General features: G+C 35.7%; 4 protein-coding genes and 1 non-coding gene across 5 annotated transcripts; 1 reads left to right on the plus strand and 4 right to left on the minus strand.

Moving 5' to 3' along the window:
• Window positions 1–4,097: 4,097 nt before the first annotated feature.
• On the minus strand, window positions 4,098–8,015 carry LOC118036274 (F-box/LRR-repeat protein 10-like). Its single transcript, XM_073408628.1, is given in 5 exon segments — window positions 4,098–5,826; window positions 6,979–7,038; window positions 7,040–7,073; window positions 7,458–7,663; window positions 7,769–8,015. Coding segments are annotated over 5 exon segments (1,923 nt in total). The 5' UTR covers window positions 7,955–8,015; the 3' UTR covers window positions 4,098–4,389.
• A 507-nt stretch (window positions 8,016–8,522) lies between these two features.
• Window positions 8,523–10,639, minus strand: LOC118036275 (heterodimeric geranylgeranyl pyrophosphate synthase small subunit, chloroplastic). The gene is made up of 2 exons (XM_035041956.2): window positions 10,157–10,639; window positions 8,523–9,400 (listed from the first exon to the last, which is right to left on the minus strand). Exons 1-2 carry the CDS (start codon window positions 10,529–10,531, stop codon window positions 8,732–8,734), a joined length of 1,044 nt encoding a protein of 347 aa, XP_034897847.1. The 5' UTR covers window positions 10,532–10,639; the 3' UTR covers window positions 8,523–8,731.
• Window positions 10,640–12,125: 1,486 nt separating this feature from the next.
• On the minus strand, window positions 12,126–12,271 carry LOC118036286 (U4 spliceosomal RNA). Its single transcript, XR_004685347.2, has one exon. It is a non-coding gene; the product is annotated as a U4 spliceosomal RNA (small nuclear RNA).
• Window positions 12,272–16,549: 4,278 nt separating this feature from the next.
• LOC118036277 (F-box protein SKIP23) lies at window positions 16,550–19,477 on the plus strand. The gene is made up of 2 exons (XM_035041959.2): window positions 16,550–17,852; window positions 18,925–19,477. The coding sequence occupies exons 1-2, from the start codon at window positions 16,665–16,667 to the stop codon at window positions 18,967–18,969; spliced, it is 1,233 nt and encodes a 410-aa protein (XP_034897850.1). The 5' UTR covers window positions 16,550–16,664; the 3' UTR covers window positions 18,970–19,477.
• Window positions 19,478–19,880: 403 nt separating this feature from the next.
• LOC118036276 (rop guanine nucleotide exchange factor 1) lies at window positions 19,881–23,309 on the minus strand. The gene is made up of 5 exons (XM_035041958.2): window positions 22,735–23,309; window positions 22,255–22,371; window positions 21,626–22,164; window positions 20,969–21,322; window positions 19,881–20,570 (listed from the first exon to the last, which is right to left on the minus strand). The coding sequence occupies exons 1-5, from the start codon at window positions 23,030–23,032 to the stop codon at window positions 20,139–20,141; spliced, it is 1,740 nt and encodes a 579-aa protein (XP_034897849.1). The 5' UTR covers window positions 23,033–23,309; the 3' UTR covers window positions 19,881–20,138.
• Window positions 23,310–24,892: the final 1,583 nt, after the last annotated feature.

Raw genomic sequence — 24,892 nt, forward strand, 5'->3', positions numbered from 1 at the left:
AACGATTGATGAGGATGATAGGGTGGGGTGGGAGTGCCATTTTAAAGATGGTGGAAGAGCGTTAATTTCTTACATTGCTAAATTATTATTATTATTATTATTATTATCAAGAAAGATTTGCATTTTCAATTAATCCCTATGAATCCGTGGTGCCAACTTCTCACCTCCCATTTTAAGCATTGAAACTTTCCCCATTTCCTCCCCCATTAAGCTATGCCCGTTTGGCATTTGCGGCCAAATCGGTTTTTTAAAAAAAATTTAAATTTTTTTTTTTTGTTAAAATTAAGTGCAAGTTTATATACTTTTTGGATCGTTTTTAATTGTGCAGTTTGTACATTATTGGCATGCTTTTCGATATGAAAAGTTATTTGAAAAGCAATCACTACCACACTCCCAAACACCCTCAAAGATTAAAAAAAAACAAATTGAATGGCGCCCGCTTATTATGGATAAGCTCGCCTTGGAAATACCGTAATGTCCATAAATGTTTGGTCTTTGTTTCCATATTTGATTTTTATAAGATAGGGAATGGATGGGATGGGATGGGATGGTTTGTGGAAATAGTTTTTTATTTTTTAAAGGTATTAAAATAATATTTTTTTTAATATTGGTATATCAAAATGATTTTTAAAAAATTTAAAAAATAAAAAATGTAAATTTAAACAAAAAAAAAAAAAAATCAACTTCAAATACTACCATATCAGTGTAGAACTACTCCTTGAAGTTGCGGAACCCACTTCAGTTTTGTCTAGGAATGTCGAAGAAAAAGCTAAAATCCAAAGGCTCCCACTGATTCTGGATAAAGCTCACCTTGGAAATAGCATAATGTCCGTGAATGATTGGTTTATGTTTTTCATTTTTTTTATATAAGAAAAAAATTTTGGAAATATTGTAGTAATTATTTTTAAAATATAATTTTTTTACTGTGAAATTTTATTAAAAATAATTATTTTTTATTTTTAATATCAATATATTAAAATAATTAAAAATACTGAAAAAATAAATTTTAACAAAATAAAAAACATGTTCAACCTCAATCCGAAAATACTTCTAGACGAGGTGTGTGAGATGCGGCGCCACCCACTTCAGTTTGTCTAAGAATGTCGAAGATAAAGCCAAAATAAAACCAAGAGGTGGCACTCCTCAATGCTTGGAGCAAGGGCTTGTCAAGGGGGTTAAGAGTAATTGCATGTTGATTGGTTTTCTTAATCTTTTTTTTTCTGATCAAGAAACATAATCTCCCTCGAAGCATTATGCATGAAACACGAAGGAAACATGGACCAAGGAGAAAGCTAAGAAAGGTGCTGCTAAGTAATGATCAGATTCATGGGAGAGGTGTGGATTTTTGGAACCAGCAGTTAGATGAAGTTACTTAAAAAGCACTTTTCTTTCCTCTGTTGATGCTAGCTTGTAATGCTAAAAAAAAAATATAAAAAAAAATGGGGAATTAACATAATAATCAACCAGAGTCACGAATTGCAAGATACACATGCAAATCGTGGGTGTGTTGCTGCTATAAATAAATGTTCTTGAGAGTCAAAATCACTAATAAATCTTACAGATGGTGTGATTAATAATTAATATAGACATAATTCAAGAGCTCGAAATGAAGCCTTAAAACACAACTCGCCTAAATCAAGATTACAAAGATTTATATTTGAATATAAATATAATTTAAGAAGCCGTGCCCAGATAGATTTGGTATTAATAAAATAAACCATGACCAGGACAATCTTTTAGAAAGAAATCTAGGGACACGTGTCAATCCATGATTGCGAAGATAGAGTGGTTGACCTGAGCTAGCAGACACGCGATTCGCATTAGCAGAGGAAATAACGGGTAAAATAAAGTGACATGACATGGTAGATAAACACGAAGAAATGACTTGGACGGCACGTGGAAAGTGGGAGCAGATGAAGTGGTAAAGTGGCCTTTGGGTTTCACCAAAGGTCTCGTGAGACTAGCAAAGCAGATTTGACATCGAAGCGGCAACCTGTCGCCGCTAGACTTGCAAGAATATGCGATTTCGAGTCCCAGAATCCATGTTTCTAGTGGAGTTTAAATAAATTAATATTTAATCTTTATCCGAAAACCGCAACGAAGGCATGCAGTTTCGGTTAGTTATTAATATATATGCAGGAGAACGGAAACATTTTTAAGTCAAATTTTTCTTGTTTTAAGAAAAAAATATCAAAATGAATTTTTTAGATGATTTTTGATAATATTAATAATATATATTAAAAAAAAAAACAACCTCATACGATACGTTAGATAAACATGAGATGTCGGTAATGAGTTGGGGGCAATTCTGACTAGGACAGTGCAGCTTTAACAAGACGATGTTGGAAAGTTTACCATAGAATTTCCTTCCTTTTTTGGACTAGAAAACACCTCCCTGAGTACATGGAATCATTTTGATGGGCCAGCTTTGATTCAGATAAAGCTTGCCGGTTCGAATATTTATGTAGATTAGATTAGATGGCTATACCATCGTCCTGGCAGCTCTATAGTTTTTATATTTTTTTATACAAATATAAGTTTAAAAAGTCAACAATATATTGCCTTTGCAAACTACCGTCAAAAGAGATATATTGAAAATTTATTTAATTAATATAATTCAAATAAATTATAAATTAATAAGAAATTAATCTTAAAACTACCACTAAAATGTCTTGTCTTGCTCTGAAATGTTATTTATACACTTTTTTGTCAAACAACCAAAAGCAAGACAAAGTGTGTGTGTTGTCTAACGTCTCTTTGCTTCTCTCTTTAAAAAATAGAACAAAAAAAAGAAAATAAACCTACAAATCTCAAAAACCTTGTGCCTCAGCTTTTCTATGGTTTGGAAAATCAAGAAGCAATTGTCCTCCAATTAATTAATAACATCAAATTTACCTTTAATTAGCTGAAAATCAAAAGATATACTTACTTAAACATTTTTTCTATTTTCATTTTTATCTCTTAATTTTATAAATTACTCATATAATTAATAACATCATAATTATATTATATTAAATTAGTTTAATATAAAATATATTAAAAATATAATTGACTTTTCTAAATGGTTTTTTATTATTGGAATGCACATAAACAAAAAGGCTATATTTACACCACTCAAAAGGTTATTTTATCAATTTGACTCTTTAATATAGCATCTCTCATTAGAGGTGCTCTTAGGCAGCGTTTGTTTTTCACTCGCTTTTGCGTTTGCGGTGAAACAAATGCAGCAAGGTGTTTAATAACAAATCAAACTGCATTTTGTACTCCGAGATCCACTAAAAAATTAAGTTTTAAACATAGTTTTTATGCAGCAGTTTTTACATGTTTTTTTAATTGAATTTCATAAAATATTGTTTGTTTTTGCGTCTCAAAAGCGCTTTTAAAAAAATTTTAAATTTTTTTTTATTTTTTTTCCTTTTCTTCAAATTGATATATATATATATATATATATATATATATATATATATATATATATTATTTTCATATCATTTGATGTGTTGATATATAAAAAAAATATTATTTTGATGTATTTCCAAGTAAAAAACACTTTAAAAAAACAACCGCAACCACTTACATCAAAACATTTTATACATGTTTTTGCTACACATAAATTTTAACTATAATTTTTACCAAACACGTATTTAAATCCAACTACCACAGCTAACTATATTTTTTTAAAACTTATTTTTTGAAAACCACCTACAAAAAATATTTCAAAAACAAACACACTCTAATATGATAAAGCCATCTCATTGGCTTGGTATTTTGATTTTGTACTCGAAATCCATTTAAAGCAATTTTTGGTTTACCTTGTTCTTGGATTGCCATTTGTTACTTGTACCAAGCAACTCCACAAACTATGACTACTTAGTTATTGATAGGATGGTGGGCACATTTGATAAAGAAGAAACAATTACGGCATCATATGCATCAACCGCCGCATCCAGTGGAAAACATGGCGCTTGACTTTATGAGCTGGGTTTAGGACAGTTTCAGGGGCGGGGCACTAGAGAATTGAGGGCATCATATGCGAGCAAGCTTTATTAATGGTGCCAACACCACAAGAACGCCGCCATGCTATACATAAAGAAAAATAATGCACAAAAACTGTCTCATGCTATTTTATATAGTTCTTCAATCCATTGGCAAATCATAGGCAATCTATTCGCAATCAAGATCCACTTATCATACACTTTACATTATCAACAACGCATATTTAGCAAATTTTGTCTTGAAGTACGAAGATTCTGAGGTCAGTTACAAGATCAACAGACTGTCACATTACGAGAATGCTAACACACGGAGCATTTTACATCAGAAAATACTCCAATGGTTCTGCATCATTACCAGCATCCATCTTCTCCCCGTCTATTTTCACAATGGCAAATACTACAGGAGTTCTGCATCGTTATCAACATCCATCATCTCCTCATCAATATACTCACCTTCTTCGAGAAGTTGTTCAAGTTCATCCACCTCATCGTAGTCATGCATGTAAAAACCATGTGAGTTATCCCACTGGTTGAACCCCAGCTCCTCAGCATGGCATGCCACACGCAAGAATGGTCTATTCCTAGCTAAAGCATCTACAATATCCCGACTTACACTTCCTGTCACTCCCAACCATCTCAACCTTGGAAAATAGGGTTTCTTTAACCACCAGAATGAAAGTTGTGTTATACCGCCACAGTTGTATAGATCCAACAACCGCAGTCTACAACCATGCCATCTGTTCTCGTCAACCTGCATTGACGCTAGTGCCATGACTGATGCATCACCAATGAGTGGACACTGTCGCATTCTAAGTTCAGAAATTGGAACCCTACATTTTGCAAGTGTCAGAACTCCATTATCCGAGAGATTAGGAAGATTTGATAGGTCCAATTGTTGTAACTCTAGTCTAGAAGAGCCTTCAAATAAGGCAGAGATGCATTTATCTGTAAGTCTCTTACACCCTCTCACAGACAGAGAGACTAACGAATTTATAACTCCTCTTAAGTATGACAATCCAAAATCACTTATATCGGAGCCATCCAGTAGTAAAATCTTCAACTCCGGAAGAGTGCTGATAGATCTTAGGGCTCCATCCCCAAGGTGTTTGCAGTCTCTCAAGTCAAGAATTTTAAGGCGCATGTTTGATACCAAATTCTTTATTGCATGGTTGGTTAAAAGGTTGCACCATCTCAAGCTCACATGAGTTAAAGACAAAGATGTCGCAGAAATGTCATGAAAGACCAGATCAGTTAAATGGGTTCCATAAGACACCCTGAGCTTGTAGAGACTAGAGCATGAATGCAAGATTGTTTTGAATCCTGTATCTGTAACTCGACAAAAGCCTCCAAGACAAATACTTTCCATGTTTGCACAGTTGTCAGCCATTAACAGCATTCCCAGATCATTAACACGTCTAAAATATGTGATGAGGAATTCTTGGCTTCGAACCAATGAGAGATGTTTCAATTTTCCATGCTGATTAATCTGCTGAAGACCAGAGTTGGTGAGATCATATGCACTTGTTGGTTCTATGAGAGGGGCATCTCGAAGGTCCAAATGTGTCAAGGACATGAGAACATTCGATATTGTGCTAACCATGGTGTCAGTGATATAGTCTACAGAAAGGCACAATTTATGAATGCCAGGCAGAATGGGTGGTCGAACATGATTTGGTGATCGATGATGTCCCAAACTTGGGCTAAGCAGTTCAGTCACCATCACTGAAGAAACACACCCAATTTCAAGAGAAGTGAGTTTTTCTGAAGCCAAAGCCCATACTTGAGCAAATTTATGACGAAGAAATAATGGGACATCAAACATCAAAATCAGTTCCTACAAAAGAATAAACACACATTAGACAGAATATAATTGTTCCAAAGGACATTGAATGTCATGCTTGATTGTGAATATACGTAACATTGACAAAGTATCTTGAACAAAGATGCATCGCATAGATGCAAAAGAATTCAGGTACATGTTATTGCAAGAGCTAAATGATGTGCATGAACAAAGAGCCTATCATTCAATTATTAGACCAGATTCATGTCAACCAATATAGTCTCACTGCCAGCACAACTAAATTCCAAGAACACAATAAATGTCAACACGAGGTAGTCCCCAAGACCAGGACAGTGCATTCACCAATAAATTAACAAGATGATTAATTTGGCAAATTCTTAACTACAAGACAAGAGGCCCATAGCAGAATGACTTGACAAAATCTACCAATGAGCAACAGGTTCAAAAATTTAATCTATATTCTTCATTTTTTAAAATTCTTGTCCTCAATTTGACAAAAAAGAAACACTCACTTATCCTCGCCTTTTTAATCATATGCCCAAGTATGCTTGCAACTTTAAGCACAGTGCATGTAAAACTAATAAAGAGTAGATATTCAAGATTATGAGAAAGCTTTTGGATAGCCAAAAGAGTAATCCAAAAATATTCCTATAGCAAAATTAAGCCCACCATCGTACTAAATAGAAGGAAAATTTTATGCTCCAAAGCCGGCTATTTAGGTGGCTGTTTGGATGTTGAAAATGAATACTACAGTTGGAGTACAAAAGTGAACTTTTTTGAAATCAACAAGGATTTCTTCACCATGGTTGATCATCTAAGTTTTATGATTTTGATTATCAAGCAAACATTCACCAACCTAATACTTCTTGCAGAATCCAACAAAAAATAAAGAGAAGCTGATTTTACATTTATTTGCATCCATATTAAAAACTAGCTGAGGAAATCAGCAATTACATTTTATCACAATGATTTCTGAAATAAGTAAATATTTTCTTTCTTGCAAGAGAGATAAAATGCAGCAATGGAATGGCGAACACCAATCTATTCGATTACTAAACTCCAATAGCAATAAATGTGTTAAAGATTAAGTAACCCAGTGTAAAATCTCACCAAACATTTCTTTGTCATTCAATTACTATACATTTTAATCTTCATTAATTACTTGAATTTGCACTTGAACCTTACTTCTAATTGTGTGCAACCTCTGAGTAACTCCTCCAGATCAGATATATGAATAGGGCGCCCTCTTTTTTTCAGCCACTGATCCCAAGTACAGATACCTGAACCAAAATTCAAAAACATACAAAACCAATAACAACACAATAAATCTAACACGTCCAGATAATCACATATCACCATCCCACACATTACTCAGCTACCCCAAAACAACAACAACACAAAAAACACAAAAAAAAAAAACCCATGTTTTTCTTGCATTTCATTATCATCTGATCACTACTAGCATCTAGTGTCAGCCACGACTGCCTGCATTTCACTCCCAAACACACACACACATTTACATAAAACCTCATTTTCTATTGCATTTCAATTAACATTTTACCATGTTGTCTGCATTACACGCACGAATAAAGATACAGTTCCTATCAGGCAAGCAATGCACGCACAGTCGGGGAAAAAAAGGAACTTTTCTAACATCTTTTTACCTTAAATCCGCGCACTTTCCTCCAATCTCAGAAAGCAATTTCCCGCTAAAATTTGCGCAATTATGTAAATAAAGTTCATGCAAGGAATCCCGAACGAAAACATTAATGGCAGAATCATCAAGTCGGGCGCAGTCAAGCTTCAGGCTTTTAAGGTAAGGATTGGGAGGCATTAAAGGCTTTAATAAATCAATTGAAGGCGCAATATCCTATAACAAGAAATAAAAATAAAAATAATTGAAAACCCATCAATCAAATGATCATAAAAAGATGAGATCTTTTGTGGGTTTTTCGTGTCTTAAAGACTGGCTTACAAGGAGGTGAAAACTGGGGATGAAAGTGAGGATATGAGAAGCACAAGCGTTGAAGGTCTTGCAGGTGGAAGCAACGGAGCAGATTGATGCCACGTCGAGTTTTGAAATTATTGTTGCAAGCACTGTTCCTGGTAGCTGATCCAAGCTCTCCTCCTGCTCCTCCTCTTCTTCTTCAGGGCTAGCCATCTTTGTCAAAGGCTTTGCTTTGAACCGATATGGTGGAGGATTAGGGGATATGATAGAAACAGAACACTGTGAAGCCTCAATTATTCCTTCATTTTATTTGGGGTCAAGAGTAAATCGATCCTTCAATTCTGTTAAGTGTTTCAAATCAATCTCTAAGTTAAAATTATCACAATTCTTTTTTATTTTAATAATTGTTATCATCATTGACTTAAAACCTTAATTCTCATGAATTTTTTAGGCAGCCTGTGGATTTTTGTTAATTTTTATTTTATATATATATATTACTATTATTTACTCTCAATTGGGGTTGGAACATATTTAGATGTTAGGAACAAGCCCAGCCCCTTCCATGGAAAAAATGAAATATTTTTGCATGAAAAACTCTATAGGAAAGAAAGACTACAAAATCATTTTATCTTTTTACAAATTCTTAAGAGACATTAGAGAAAAAAGAAAGTAAAAGGTCCCTTTCTTGATTTTTCAACCCTAAGCATAAAAATTTGTTTGATGCCATGATTTCTCTCACATCTTGTGAACGTGTTTAGTATTTTAAGGACTGGAATTGAAATATTTGCAAAAGCGAAGAACTTATTTATAGCTAGACCTTCCCCTCTTCTGCAAGTTAAAATGCCTGTTTCCTGCTGTGTAACATGTTTGTCACTGACCAAGACACATGTTTTGCCATCAAACAAGCCATCATCTTTTCATCAGTTCAGGCCATAAACAGTATCCTAATTCTAAGACTAGAGCGAAAACAATGGGGCCAGATCCCTATCATTAAATTGACTCGCCAAAACTGAAACCTCTATCAGCAGCGTAGTCCACGAAGCTGTAGAGTGGCACTACACTCTCGCCGTATTTCTCAAAGCCATCCAGTTCCTTTTTAGCCTTGGCTCTCAGCTCCTCCGCCACCTCTGTAGCCTTCTCAACCCCGTATACAGCAACATAGCTCTTCCCTTTCTTTCTCTTCTCCTCCTCATCTAACTTGCTCTTCATCGTTTTTGCTTCCAAGATGTCATCAACGACTTGATATAATACACCGACAGCTCTTCCATATCTCCTCAATCTCCGTATCTCATCATCCGTAGCACCAGCTAGCAATCCTCCACACACTGCAGAGCACTCACCCATTTCACCATATTTCTTCTCTTGAACAAATTCAACAGCATTAGGGCCGCCCTCAAGGTCTAGGAACTGCCCGGCAGCCATGCCTGTGGACCCCACAGCACGAGCAATCTCAGCAATCACGCGGAGAAGTCGTGGCTCTGGTACAAGGTCAGAAGGCGTCTGGGAGACAATATGGCTAAAGCCAAGAGGGAAGAGCGCATCCCCAGCAAGGATTGCCATATCAACACCATAAATTGTGTGGTTTGATGGTTGACCTCGTCGTGATGGGTCATCATCCATGCAGGGAAGGTCGTCATGGATCAACGAAGCTGCATGAACCTGTCAAAACAAGACCATAACGGATACAATTACTGTTAGGAAGGTGACTTCATATCAGCGAAGTTGTTCTTTCCCTTTTCCTCCAAAATAATGAAAGTACTTCAAGTGCCTTAAAAAGCATTAGCATTCTCCTTTCTATAAATATAATTATTCCTCGGTACTGGAACCATCAGTCGAAAGCAAAATTCAAAATTTACTCTCTGATTCTGCTATGCAGGACAAACTGGAATTAAAATATTTCTACCTTAAAAGCACCACCCTGAATCTTCTTTAAATAAAACGATTCGACAAACCGAATGATATCTGTATCAAACACCCAATATTCAACACCTAAAAACTTGAAGTTGCTCAAGATAATGGGACATCATAACATCATCAGTCCTGCTAACTAAAGATTGGAGTTCTTAGTACGATTCCTCTAATAGCTTGTAAAAGACCATCTAGAAAACAAAACTAACACCAAACTTAACTTCACTCTTGCTATATCACATCAAAAGCAGAATAGTCATCACGAAAACTAAATATAACAAAATCAAATCAATGATCGCAATCAAAGGAACTACATATTATACCAATCAGTCATCATCAAGAACCTAACAGTAGCAAATCCAATCCTTTTCTTGATTATTTTCCTAAAACAAATATTATACTTAACTAAACAGCATCGGACCTCAAGAACCAAACCAGATTTAAAACTATACTAGAAAAGGAGTCAAAATACAAAGATTGGGGGGGGGTCTTTAATTTTTTTGTTACCATTTCAAGAGCACAAGCAGTAGGGAAGGCGGCGAGGCGATTACCACCAAAGAGTTCACAAGCAGCAACACACATAACTGGAGGGGCTCTTTTAGCACCTTTTGCAAGAACAGAATACCTCATGGCCTCATAAATCTTATCTGGATACTGGATAGGAACAGCTCGGTCTAGTTCCTGATTGATTTCTCCAATCAAGGTTGTCCAATAAGTCTTTAAATCAAACTGGGCTGTCTTTGATTGGCTTGAAACCGATAAAGAACATTGAATTTTTGACATTTTGCCAAGTTTTTTAGTGTAAAGATTTGGGCTTTTCACAGGGAGGTAGATAGAAGTAGTAAGTGGTGATGGTATTGCTATAAGAGAAGATACCCCCATTTTTACAGAGTTCTTTGTTTATCTGACCATTGATTATGTGTCTCTTTGGTCTTTAGAAAGATTGCGCTTTTCTATGTGGGAATAGGAAATGAGAAACGTGGAAAGTTTGTCTCTGAATGGAGAATTTGGTGCCGTTATGATGGCTTTCATTGACTAGGCGTGTGATGGATTGGAGATTTGGAGTGTAGCGAACTTGAGAAGATGCGGCTGTTAACGAAAATAAAGTTTTTTTTTTTTTTTTCTCGAGTTAATAAAAACTCGGTGGTGTCAAAGTTTTATCTAATTCAAATAAAAACGTAACCTATATTAAGATTTATTTTTTAAATGGATATTACATTAACAAATCTCTTAAAAATATGTTATTACAACTGTGGCGAGAAATCCAACATGATCGTTTCAAGAAGCTTTTCAGAGGAAGATCTTGGAAAGTTACGCGGCGGAGAAACCTGATGGACGATACATAACATAACTGAAGAGTAACAGGAGAGTAGAGAGGTTGGCATCATCAACGGACTGGTCCTAAATCATGTCCGTAGATATCCTTGGTCTTCTGCCGCCATTTGGGACGGAAGCACTAGACAATTCGACAATCCAATTCATGAGGTACGGTTGTGTGCAGTGCATGTTGTCTCATATGACTGTGATGATTGGTTTTAATTAATTTCCTATGCACCCACCCCCACCAGGACTGCAAATATCTGCCAAATACAGGGTAATTAAGGATTAATATAGGTTGTAATTAAAAAATTAACCACATGCACGGTTAGTTAAGGATCAATATTCTCAATTCACATTTTTTTCCAATTTTTATAGGGTAAGAAAACTGGAGATTGGTAATTTTTAATCAGTGAACAACGAACTGTTCTTGAATATTGGGATTCTCGTCCATTCAAGATTGAGATGAATAATTTTGCTTCCTCCGTTGATTGGGGAGGAGAAGCTTATGGTCCTGCCAAGTGGCACCAATGGGAGTTGATGTTGCAGTTTCCAGCAACCCATACCGGCACACAAATTATGAAAAAAGTTCATTTACAGCCACGGCTGAAGAAATCCACCACGTCTAGATACCATCAACGAAGCACTGACGAACAACCATAGAACCCAGAACAGAGTCACATTCACATCCACCACGTCTACCTGAACACCACAAACCCAATCCATCCCCACCACCACAGACGCCTCAGTCACTGCCTAGAAAAAACCCTTCTCCACCCTAGAAACCCTTCTCCAGCCCTAGAAACAAAAGCTATTGTGATTTTTGGGGAAATAAAAAGCAGTTTTTTTTTTTTGTTGTCGCCACGTTGATTAAAAAAAATAAGATAAGATGCGATTCTAAAAAAAAATAGTTTTATTTTTAAAAATTATTTTTAAGAACAAATAAAAATAATTCCCAAACAGATATTTGTAACCATTAATGTTTAAATAAAGTAGCGATTATAAATATTAATAAATCTTTTTCCTATCATAAACCACCATAAATAATTGAGGTGCTCGGTGGAGACCCCTAAACCGGGTTTAATTGACGGAGAACAAATAGATAACCTCTTTTGCTAAGAATGAATAGCGAAATTTGGACTAGAATTGTAGGGCTTTACCCCTAAGGGAGCCCTTCCAGAAATTCTCGAAGGCACTGGGCCAAACCCAGTGCCTAAGAGGGGGTTTGGAAATAGTTTTCAACCAGCAATTGACGCGCCTCGGTTAGAACCTCACTAGCTGCGTCATTGCCCCAAGCGCAAAGATGAATTTATCTACCAATCGGCTCTCATTTTATAGGCACCATTTGTTTCTCTACTTTGTGTCTTCTCGATGTGGGATTTGAACTCTGAGACGGATGACCCTCTGAACTTGCATTATATGGCTTTACCCAGGAGGACACTTGCTGAAATCCCTTCCTGAGGAGGGCCAACGACAATCGTGTCTCAAACGGCAACAGATGCGCCTTGCCGGAACTCCCCCGGCGGCTTCACTGCCCCAACTATCAAGATATTTTTCAGCACTGCAACTTTGGCTCTTCTTTTCGCAGCACAGGTAATGATCATGAGCAAACACGGGGACTTCACCAAAATAATTCAAAAAACACCAAGATAAATAGAATAATAATTCAAAGAATATAAGAATTAATTAGAATATAAAAATAAATATAAATATAAGAATTAATTGATCAAAATTTGAAAGACTAGGATAGAAGCAATTATGAAGCTCGTAACACATTTATTGCGTCAAGGGTCTGGATATAGCTGCTCGAGACATCATCTTATAGTATTTCCATATTTAAAATTACAAATGAACAGAAATCGTAGCTATTGTAACTTTTACCATAGCGTTCTTTCTTATGATTAAAAATACACTTGAGGGTCTAGCTCAGTGGTCAACTGCAAAGCTTGCCTTGCGACTGTCCCGAGTTCGATCCTCAAGAGTACCAGCCTATCACCCCCGCGGTGCCTTACCTGTCTGCTGGGCTTGCAGGATGTTCAGTGGGCCCGGGGAATAGTCGTGGTGCGCGTAAGCTGGCCTGGACACCCCGGGTTACCAAAAAAAAAATAATAATAATAAAATAAAAGGAAGAGATGCTTCTCTCAAGAACCCCTAAGTCAAAAACCATGGTTTCAGAATCAATGGGAGCCAAATTTGTGCTTTATCCAACAAATTGAAACCAGAGAGGAGAAAAAGCATCCATTCATTACCCATGGTGGATTCTGACTTGTGTGCAGAGAAGAAGAAACCCTAACTACTCTCAAGGTAGCTATGGAGGACTGATTGTGATGGCTTAAAAAACCCACGAATGCCCCACTGCTTACATGTACAAGTTTTATATATTTTGAGGAGAAGGAAGAATACGATTGACCTAATAAAGTTCAGAATTTTTTAAAATCTAAGATGTGATTTCTCTGTACATTGAAATCTTTAATTTTATATGGCATGAAATAAATTCAAACCCAATTAATCCAGGGACGATAAATTATAAAAGCGGCCAATTCAATTCATTGATGTTCGCCAAAACCCTTGCTTTCCTAAGAACCCCAATCTCAGTTTATGCAGTGACAGCTACTTTATTGTGTGCAGGAAGGGAAAAAAGCGTATCCATAGCAGCAAATTCCTCGACACTCTCCAAGTTGCTGTAGGCATGGTTTTTAGACCCGGTTCAGTTCAAGGTCCGGCTTTCCAGTTTTGACTGGGTCACCGGGTTTTGACCATATTACTAGGTTATCCAGGTCAAATTTTTTTTAAATCAAAACGATATCATTTTAGTAAAAATAAAAAAGTCAACAAGTTGCAACCGGTTTTTTGACCGGGTCACTGGATCATCCAGATCGCACCGAATTTTTTCTTCCCCTATCTTTTCTTCAACCAGACCCAGTTCCAACCTCGGTCAACCGAGTCCCGGATAGACCCGCTGGGTCAGGCCAGGTTTCAAAACTATGAATGTAGTAGTGGGAGAGGGGATTGCAAGAATATCATGCTCCGAGGCATAATCTTTAATTTTTATCTAGAAAAAAAACAAAGAAAGAAAAGAGCGTCTTCATGGGCCATGTATTTGGTATTGTGGTAGCTTTTTATAGTTGTGGCTTGAAAAAAGTTATTTTATAAAAAGTATTTTTGGATGATGTTGGTTAGGTATTTATATATGTTTAGTTAAAATTGTGGTTGAAATTGAGATTGAATAAAAAATAGTTTAATGTATTTGGTTAAACATGCTTTTCAAATTGAGGTTATAAAATAACTAAAAAAGATATGTATTAATATTGATGGTTTTTAATTTAAATATTATAGATTTAATTATCACTGTTATATCATTAAATAAATCATACTTATATCAAATATTTTTTATTGTTCAATTAATTTATCTACAATTTCATCACGTATAAAATTCATCCGATAAGGACTATAGTTTTCATGGTTTTTTAAACGTGCAACAAAATCAGGTAAAATATCATCACAAACAAAATTAAAAATTTTGATCTCCTTCTAATTTATACAGAGTCAGTGAATAATATTAAATACTAGTTTTTTAAGTAAAAAACAATTAAAAAAAAATAAGATTTCTTTTACCTGGTTGGGCACGGTCCAATGAACAATGAAGACACGGTTCACGTGAACAAGGCCAAGTGAATTAATTCACCTAACACTGTTTGTGTAAACAGTATTAGGTGAATTAATTCACCTAGTGTTGTTAATTTCTTGAAGTGAACAATGCTAAGTGAATTAATTCACGTGACACTGTTCACCTCTAAAAGTGAACAACATAGTAAATTAATTCATGGCAAGAAAGAAGAAGTGAATTAATATTGCTTTCTGCTGACCAACATTTGAAATGTGAATTATGATAAGTCCCACGTACAATAAATAATATTTTATATTTTACTAAATATTTTACTTTTATATTTTGTTTCAAACGCAGAAGCAACCATCAAATATAGAACCAAATCCAATGTTTTTTTATGGAGCGGTGAAGATAAATCTGATATAGGAGCAACACATTCAATTGTCCAAATTAAAATTACTTGTGAAATAATAATACGTCTTTAATGTGTTTATATTTATCTTCCATAAAATATATGTTTGTATTGTCTTATGTTTGATCGGATTTATAATTAGAGGCATGATGATATATGGTTTTTTTTACACCTAAGAACTTTCAGACGACTCATAATGTTCCAACCATTGGATGCTTGTAATAAATTTAGAATAATCAAGCTCTAGAGTTCAAGGTAATTTTAGACTAATAAGTTCAAGTTTGGATGACCCATTTTGCTACTAATTATGAATGATTTAGTGCTGAGACAACCAAACTCCACCCATTATTATTATTATTATTATTATTATTATATAACCTTAAAAAATATTTTCCATCAGTACAACACCACTAAAATAAAAAAAAATTAAAGAAAATTTCAGCATCGTTTGATATTGTGGTTGCTAATGAGGTTCACTCACAACCACAGTTTTTCTTGTTTGGTTAAGTAAGAAACATAATTTTTTTTTATAGGACCAACCATTTATTAAGGTTGTGTCGCAGGTTTATCAAAAGCTATATTTTGCTGCTTCTCCACGCAGTGGAGAGTTTCACTCTCGACTGTTCACTTAAGTGAACAATTGAGTCACTCTCTATTGTTCCAGCTAGACTGGATTCGCTCCAACGCTAAAGGCATTGAGCCGGTAATTTAAAAAATTCAATTTTTATTTTTTTAATTGTGTTTTATTTGAAAAATTAGAAGGAGATCGCTTGATGACGTAACATTTACAGAATTTGATTGCAATCTCAATTTTATTCTTGCCAAGTCCGACCCAGTTAAAAAAAAAGGTCAGTTTTTATTTTTAATTGTGTTTTATTCGAAAAATTAGAAGGAGATCGTTTGATGACGTAATATTTGCAGAATTTAATTGCAATCCCAATTTCATTCTTGACAATATTTTTACTTGATGTTGTTGCACGCTTAAGAAACCATGGAAAATATAGTTCTTGTTGGATAGATTTCGTACGTGATGAAATTGCACGTAGTATAATGGAATAATAAAAAATATTTGATATCAATATTATTATTTCATAATGTAATAACAGTAGTTAAATCTATAATATTTAAATTAAAAAACCATCAATGTGTATGTATGTATATATATATATATATATATATATATTATTTTATAACCTTAATTTGAAAAGCATTGTTTTAACCAAACACATTAAACTATTTTTTGTTCAATTTTAATTTCAACCACAATTTTAACCAAACATATATTTTTCAAACTAATCTCAACTAAAAATATTTTTTTATAAAACAATTTTTTTCAAATTACAATCAAAACAACTAACACAATACCAAATATTTCTACAGTAAAATATCTTTCCTTTTAGTATATGTATAATGAATTGAGATGTTTTTCTTTTCTTTTATCAAATAATAATAAAAGGAAAAAATGAAATGCAAATATATTATATATATATAATTTCATGACAAATCCAACAGATTTGTTTTTTAAATCTCCATATATTAAACACACTCAATTTATATGGCTATCAGGCACAAAATTGTCATGATGGGCTTTATATAAGCAAAACACACGTCCTTCAAAAGGCATCCACCCCACTTTCTCCCCAATTTTCTCTTACTTTCTCGCTCGAGAAAATCCCACCATGGCAGAATGGACCCATCTACCAAAAGACCTCATGGAACTAATCTCCAAACGCCTAGACACCTCCACTGACCTCCTCCGTTTCCGTTCCGTCTGCAATTCATGGCGATCCTCAATCCCCCCTGAACCTCCCTGTTTATCTTTAAACTCCTTCAAGATCCTCCCTAACGACGGTATCTCCCACACCTCTTTTGGGTTTTCTCTGTTCAAGCGAACTGTGTTCCTTGTTGGGTTACCGAATTCCCATAACCAAACAGACACACAAGGTTGGCTTGTCAAAATCGAAGAAGATGTGCCTGGTAAAAAACACTTGTTTGATCCTTTATCGCGGTGCAGGTCAACTTCTTTGCCTACTAATCTTCCTCGTGTTCTAGATTTAATGAATCTAAGAATTCGTGAATTGGGTCATGAATATGTTTTGCATCATGTTAATTATAAGCCGAATTCATCTAGTTTTACTGATGCTGGTAATTTATATATGGAGAAAGTTGTGATGATTTGGTTAAATTCCAAAACCGAGTTTGTATTGTTAACTATTCATGTTTCTGGAAAATTGGCCATCTTTAAGAGTGGGGATAAGAGATGGACTATTATTAATGAAATGCCATCGCCTTTTGATGATGTTATTGTTTATAAAGGGAGGTTTTATGCTGTGGATAATACGGGGAGGACTGTGGTAGTTGCAATGGATGCGAATTTGGGTTTAGTTGGGAATCCGGTTTTTGGTGGGGATAAGAAGTATTTGGTTGAGTCGAAGGGGGATTTGTTGCTGGTTGATATGTATTTGAGTATTGATTCTGATGAAGGGTTGAGTATCGGTTATGATGTTGTGCAGGATCTTGTTCAGTGTATGAGTGAGAGGACGGTTTGGTTTAAGGTTTTTAAGTTGAATGAAGAAGGGAAATGTTGGACTGAGGTGAAGGATTTGGAAGATCGCGTGTTGTTTTTAGGTGATGATTTGACGTTTTCTGCATCGGCTTCTGAGCTTTCTGGGTGTAAAGGGAATTGTATCTTTTTCAATGATGATTTCTTTTATTCGAGGGGGGAAGGAGATGATGGATCATTGTTTGGTCGTGATATAGGTGTGTTTGAATTGGAGAGTGGTTGTATAGGACCTTTAAGAAATTTTCCTGATTATTCCAAGATGTTCTGGCCACCTCCTGATTGGGTTGCTTCAACGTCATTGGAAGTAAGTCTTCATTTTCCCCCAGCATTACTGTTTACATGAAGTTTCAATTTTATCTTCGCATACTAGCTTTATCCTACTTGGATTTTGCTATTTACTTCCATACATCTCTCAATTTGTTCGGTAAGCAGTTTGGATATGTTTTAAATGTCTTGATAGTTGCAGTTGCACTGAACTCATAGTTGTTTATTAAATATATCCAAATGGCCCTTGGCATGTCAAAGGCCATAGCTGATGCTTGATGAGCAAACTAGAACAGGGTATTGAACATAGGTATCAATCCATGGGGTGGGGGGCCCATTCTAGGTGAGGCATTTAGGAATGCCTATTCTGAGACCATCAATCTCTACAAGGATTAATTCTGGCGAGAGCACTTAATGTGTTTGCAATGAAGAATGACAACTATGCCCCGACATGCTTTCTTATACATTTGCGCCATCATCAATCTACATCCCTCCATTGTGTAGGCTCGGGACAGGTCCTTCTGGTTCTCTTTATCAAACTTAAATGTGATAAATGACAAACTAGGACTGCCGATTATATGCTCTTTTTGAGTGGGATAGCATGGGTCACCAATCAACTTCCATAATTGAGACTTTTTGAAGAGAGCTGTTGAATTATTTAATCTCAAGGCAACACCATGAACTAATTTTGAATTTTTATATGAAATTCTTTAATTTCAAATTCTACTTGCATGGAAGTCCTTTTACTTTTTTCCAGTTTATTGGCTTCTTTGTGAATGCTTAAACTCTGTTGCCAAAATACAGAATTTCTGTTGCTTTGGTAGTTGGTAGCAAGAAATCCTTGTTTCACTGTTTCCTTGATCTAAACTGTTAATTAATTGTTGATTGTAATTTGAAGTGGCAAATATTTCCTGCTGGACTGTACTGACACATGCCTTGCAATTTGATCATCAATAGTTGCATACAATCGCGTTGCTTTAGGACAATCATCATGCATTAGCACGCCTGCCTGTGTATCCAATATCACTTGCACATTCAATTTATAGACATTCCTTAGCTTTATTTTTATCCATGTAATGGCATGTTTGTTTCTGATTTTGTGAATGCAACAGGTGCAGAATCAAAATCAAGTGGAAGAGCTGTCTATAGCGAAGTGAAGAGTAGGTTGCCTATTTCATGACTGCCCTGGTAAATATTTGCAGAGCTGGCTGCTCGTAGACTGTCCATTGATGTAGTTACTGATTACTTGTTAAGGCTGTCTTGATCTCATGCGGTGATGAATCAAGTGCTGTAGTGATCAGCTGAAATTTCCTGTGATTTTGTTAGGAGTTTAATCAATGAACGACTTTTCATTTTATCTGTAAATTTAAAAAATGTTCAAGAGGCATGAGCCTTCCATCTCATATTGGTCGAGAGCTTGGCAGCAGTTGTGTTCGGTCGAGTAAGCGGGTGAAATCTCTAAACCAGCCTCTGTGGAAACTTATTGCTTTGATAGCAAGAATCAAATGACTCTGGATTCAGAAATAAACTTAATTCCTTGCTAATCAGCTGTATTGACTCTTCACTTTTTTGGTTCTTTTTTTAACCGATACTAAACAAGTTAGATCCACTGAGTTGGATTTTGTACATACACGGATTCAAGTATTGCCTTGTTACACCATGAAATATGTTCGGACATTTCCATTAATATAAGCTGCTGAATGCGGTAGCTAATTAACTGTATGGCTGCAAGGGCCCGCCATTAACCAAAGATAGTATCTCGAGCACACCTTGAAATGTCGATTGAAGTTCCTCTCCTCAAGTTTTGAGTTTTGCCAGTTCTGGTTAATGATAAAATCAGCGCTGCTAACCCAACAGCACAATTTTTGCATAAAATACTTGGATAACGTTCAGGTGAAGCCTAGATTGGGACAAGCTAAAACCAAAGCTCCAATCCATTTGAGCTGAAATTTCAAATTACTCTCCAAATCTGTATGCTATCATTATTCGTTGCGTTGTGGCTGACCATTTCTGTTTTTAGTCGCTGTGATCTTTTCCAGTGTGCATGATTGGCTGATTCAAGATAAAAAAAAAAAAAAAGAGAGCATAATTTTTTTTTCCTGACATAGATAAAAGTAATATTCCCTCAATTACAGCTTAATTCAAAAGGGCGTGATAGAAGATTTGGAGCATGATCTTTCTATTGCTAAACAATATACAAGGCTAGATATGAATCCTACAAACTCCTATGCAAGGAGGCTTCCAGATCACGATAATGCATTTCTTTGATAGCATTAACACAACAGCAGGTAATCTCACCCAGGGTGGGGTGGTGAGTGCTTCGAAGTCAATCTCGTTCAGGAGCATCCCCAGAAACTCTTCTTGAACTGATGTTGCCAGCATATGACCAAACCCTCTCGAAGTCAGGTGACAACGGTTTTTCTAACTTTTGATCGGATGCTTCCTTAGGATTGCCCCTCTTTTGAGAAGGTGGCACCCTTTCTGGGCTTCCAGAAACTGGAGTAGAAGCAAAATAAGTTGGGGTTCCATACGGAGAGGCAAAAGGGCTTTGTTTGATTGAGAAGGGGCTAGGAGACATTCGCTTCTGGATAGGGTGGCCTCCTAATCCTCCTCTGTTGAAGAGGGATATGGATTCTGCTGCAGCACATTGCTTGGTGGCATCATCAACAAAAAGAACATCGTCTATCCTTGCCATAATGTTGAAGGCCAAGCTCTCCGTAACTCTAGAGTAGCTTTCAAGAATTGACTGCCCAACATCCTGCAAGAAAATAAACCTTTCATCGTCTGAAAAGCATTTCCAGCATGTGCAAAACTGTTGCTGGATGGTCTAAAACAGTGTATGTGAGTGAACTTAAAGGTCCCCTTTTGTATATTTTCCAAGTGACATGCACTGAGATTAGCTATTCAACTGCCAATATATCCTGTTTACATGGCACTGAGATTAGCTATTCAACTGCCAATATATCCTGTTTACATGCATATGATAAATCAAAATGAATGAAACAACAGAATTAGTCTCTTGAAATATATATTTGTTACTGCAGTACTTTTGGATTGAGGGATTCACCACACATTATGATGCATCATTATTTGATGATGTTGGTTAGGAGTTTCAAGTTCGAATTCTAGATCCCAACTAATAATTGAAGCAACTACCTTGTTATATTGAATCTTGTTCATATCCAAAGCTGTCTGTGGGAGGCCAGGGTAACGAAGCCTTAAGCTCTGCAGGAGAGTTTCAGCTCGTTGGGCCAAAATCTGATTCTTGTGTGTATCTGCAACGAAGCCCTTGACCTTGCCACTCCATGACGAGTGCTTAATATTTTTGTTATGGATATGTTTTCTATGATCTTTCTGCTTCCAGATATGCACTGCTGCCTCAACTCTGTTTGCTATTTCCAGAGTATGATGCTCTGTTGAGAGGTCAAGGCAATCAAGGAGACATTCTGGTGAGAACTTCTCAGCAGTTATGTAGCGGTAGATGATATCACCAAGGCAAGCTTTTCCATTCTGATAGCACCACAAAAGAAAATACAGAATGCTACGAATTTAGCATCCAAAACCACACTAGCAAAATAACAATAAGAAGAAAAAAAATCCAGGGTGTATGATTTAGATGAACCCTTTGGTTGCGTTGGTTAGAGAGATGCAAAGGAACATAAAAAAACCCTCCTCCAAATGTAGCTAATCATATTGACAAGAAAGACTGGTTGCAGACAAAAAATGAAACGAAGGCAAGCCATGCATGCTGCTGGGGATGTAGTTGTACTAGTCCTATGGACATATTATTTCAAAATACAGAAAGACAGTTACCTTGGGCAAGGTCTCCATATAAGCAGTGGGTATTTCCATCTCAACCAGCACGCTGCTATTAATAGCCATTGCTGCCTTCAATATCTGATTGGTGCAATCTCTGCACTGCTGCAACCTCTTCCTTGCATCTTCTGACAACCCATCTGGTGGCACTTTTGGACACGGCAACCACCATTTGTCTTCCTGCCTAATAGAAGGCCTCCCACCAGAAATACCCGATGGATATGTATCACAGTCACCACCATCACCCACAACTATCCCCCGATCAACATACCAAAACTCCGTTTCACTAAAACCATCAAGCATAGTAATCAACATAGCATCAAGCTTCTTGAGTGCAGGCAGATTCACATATAAATCCGAGCGTGGTCTAGTTGCCATAACCTCATAAGTTCCCCCACCAGGAAATTGTTGTATCGAAGGTACAAGCTCAACAATCGAATCACTAACACATAACAACCATTCCATTTCCCTTTTCCACATAGATTTCTTTTGCAGCGCCAATGGCTCCAACCTCCACAACTCGCCGAAAACAGTGGCTTCAATTACAACCCAAAATTGAGCTTAAATCCATATGGGCATCACACAAACTTAACATAAATACAGAAGAAGAAGAAATCCATACATACCAGATAGATTTGTGATGGCATTTGAGATGGCAAGTGCAGTACAGACTCCTTTACCACCACCAGACATGTCCTCTCCTAGAAGCAGCTTAGCAAATCTTTCTTTCATCATTTCAACCTCTGCAGTACACACATAAAAAAAATCCAAAATATTGAACTATCGAGAACTACATTGAATGGATTAAAAAAATCTTCAACTGGCACACAATTAGGCCTTCACTTGACAATTTGCATTATAATTCTTTATGAAGAAAATCAATAAAAATTATTTGTTTCGTTTTTTGACAATAATAAATGAGAGCTTAGTCTCTCTCTCTCTCTCTCTCTTGAGGGACCAGAATTATAAAATTAAAATCTCAAAATCCATCTCTTTATCTTCCATTTAAAAAAAAATTGAAAATAAAAAAATATCTTCTCTGGCAAAAAAAATTAACAAAAAATGAAGAATAAGAAACCTACAAAAATAAGATAAAAAAATGTTACCAGACAAATCAGCGTCTCCTCGTTTCTCGTTCTTCGAGTCCCAAACCACCACATCCTTACCGCCAATAACCGGAACCATAACCGGCGCCGGGAAACAGAAACCTCCAGGCATCGGACGAGGAGATGAGGTCATCGAACTCGACACAGCGCCGCCGCCGCCATCACGACCAAACCCTCGCCGACACGAGAAACTACTCGTACTGGTACAACTTTCAGACTCGCTGACGTCAGCACTCAAACTATAGCTCCCACACCTCTCACTACCACCTCCATCATCATCAGAAGACACGCTCCCCATTTAGATAAAAATGAACAAGATCAGACGGTCATAAAACAAGATCTCTCTCAACTGCTGCTCATTGTACGATCAATGCAACTGATTAACTGAAAATGTGAGCAAACCAAGTGTCTCTCTGTCTCTCTCTAGAGATGTGTTTCGTTTGTCTCTATAGAAGAATGTGCTGATATTTGGTGGTGCTTCTTTTTGCTTTTCTTTTTTATTCAGTTAGGTGAGTGAATAGTGAGAGTAGTGTGATGTGATAAAGGCATGTGAGAGAGGGAGGGAGGGGGACAGAGACGGAGACGGACGTTTGCTAACTACAGTTTTGTTTTTTCTTCTTTCCGTAACAGGAGGGTTAAGCACCCGACACGCCTTCTTTTGTAGTGGGGACCATCATGTTTACTTTCTTCTTCTTCTCCTTCTTCTTCTTTAATTATGTGCTAAACCCGCAAACTTCATAGAATTTCCCACCACAGAGGAGCTCTAATTAGGTCCCTGTGTTTTTATTATTTTAATAAAAATTCATTGAGTTTTTTAAGTATTTATATTTTGCATTATAAAAATTCATTGGCTTTTTAATAAAAAAGGAAATAACTTGAACTTAATTTGAATGCTTAATTATCTTCTTATTTAGAATTGAAATCATTTGGAATCACAATGAAAGCATTGAATTAATATTTTTATAGTTTATAAAAAAACAAACATGATTTTAATATGGATTGTTTCAATGATTAGGGATTCTTTTCTATAGGAAGTATTTTGATTTATTCTTCACAAATGTACTCTTAACATGATTTATTTGAAGGAATGATCGAAACTCAATATGGAAAAAGATTAATTATTATATAAAATATTATTAATAATTTTTAAAAAATAAATTTAAAATATCACCAATTAAACGATAATTCTTAAAATTACGCTGCTTGTTTTCTAAACGGCTAGAATGTTGCATGCATGGTCTGTGTTTGCCGTTACAAACATTTTGACATTGTGCGATTCATGTTCATTGGCATCATAGCTCGCGTAATCACATCAATCAATGTACTAATTTCCTTTTGAACAAACATGATCCTGCGTAATCACTCGAGCGGTTTAAAAGATATTTGATAGCAGGATACTAATTATTTTTAAAAATGATTTTTATTTAAAAATATATTAAAATAATATATTTTTTTATTTTAAAAAATTTATTTTTAACATTAACATATCAAAATAATATAAAAACATAAAACAAACTAATTTAAAATTACAAAAATTACAAAAATCGGGCTAGGCATTTTCTTAATGCTGATGGTATTTTCAAGATAACTCTCCAAATTCAAACCTTCCTCTCTCGTTTTATTCAAACGAATCTCTTCCAGATCAACACCTAATCAAGAACAATCTCTTTATATATTGTAGATACTCGTATTTTGTCCATGCCCATTATTACATCTTGATCTTTCTCTTTCAAAAAACTACATTAACTCTTTAATTCAAATTTTATTTCAGATAAAATCCCATGGACGCCTAATCATATGGATTAAATTAAATAGGATGTTTTGAGTGCAATATACAGAGTTCGGTCAAAATTTAATTTTTTTTATTTTAAAATTATTTTAATGTGTAAATTTTAAAAATAAAAAAATATTATTTTAATATATATTTTAAATAAAAATACTTTAAGAAATAACTGAATCCACGAATCATGAACGACGCTCATGGATGCTGTCCCTTTGTATGGTAACCTGGTTGACAACTAGGTTAGTTAGTAGCCATGGTGGATGTTTGCAGCGATGTGACAAGGGAACGGGCGATGTGGAGGTAGGAGGAGATAACGAAGAAATGTGGAACCCAAGGCAATGATTTGGTTGGCAATGGAGGGAAATAGCCCACAGC

Source organism: Populus alba, chromosome 4, assembly GCF_005239225.2.
Source record: "Populus alba chromosome 4, ASM523922v2, whole genome shotgun sequence".
Lineage (NCBI taxonomy): Eukaryota > Viridiplantae > Streptophyta > Magnoliopsida > Malpighiales > Salicaceae > Populus > Populus alba.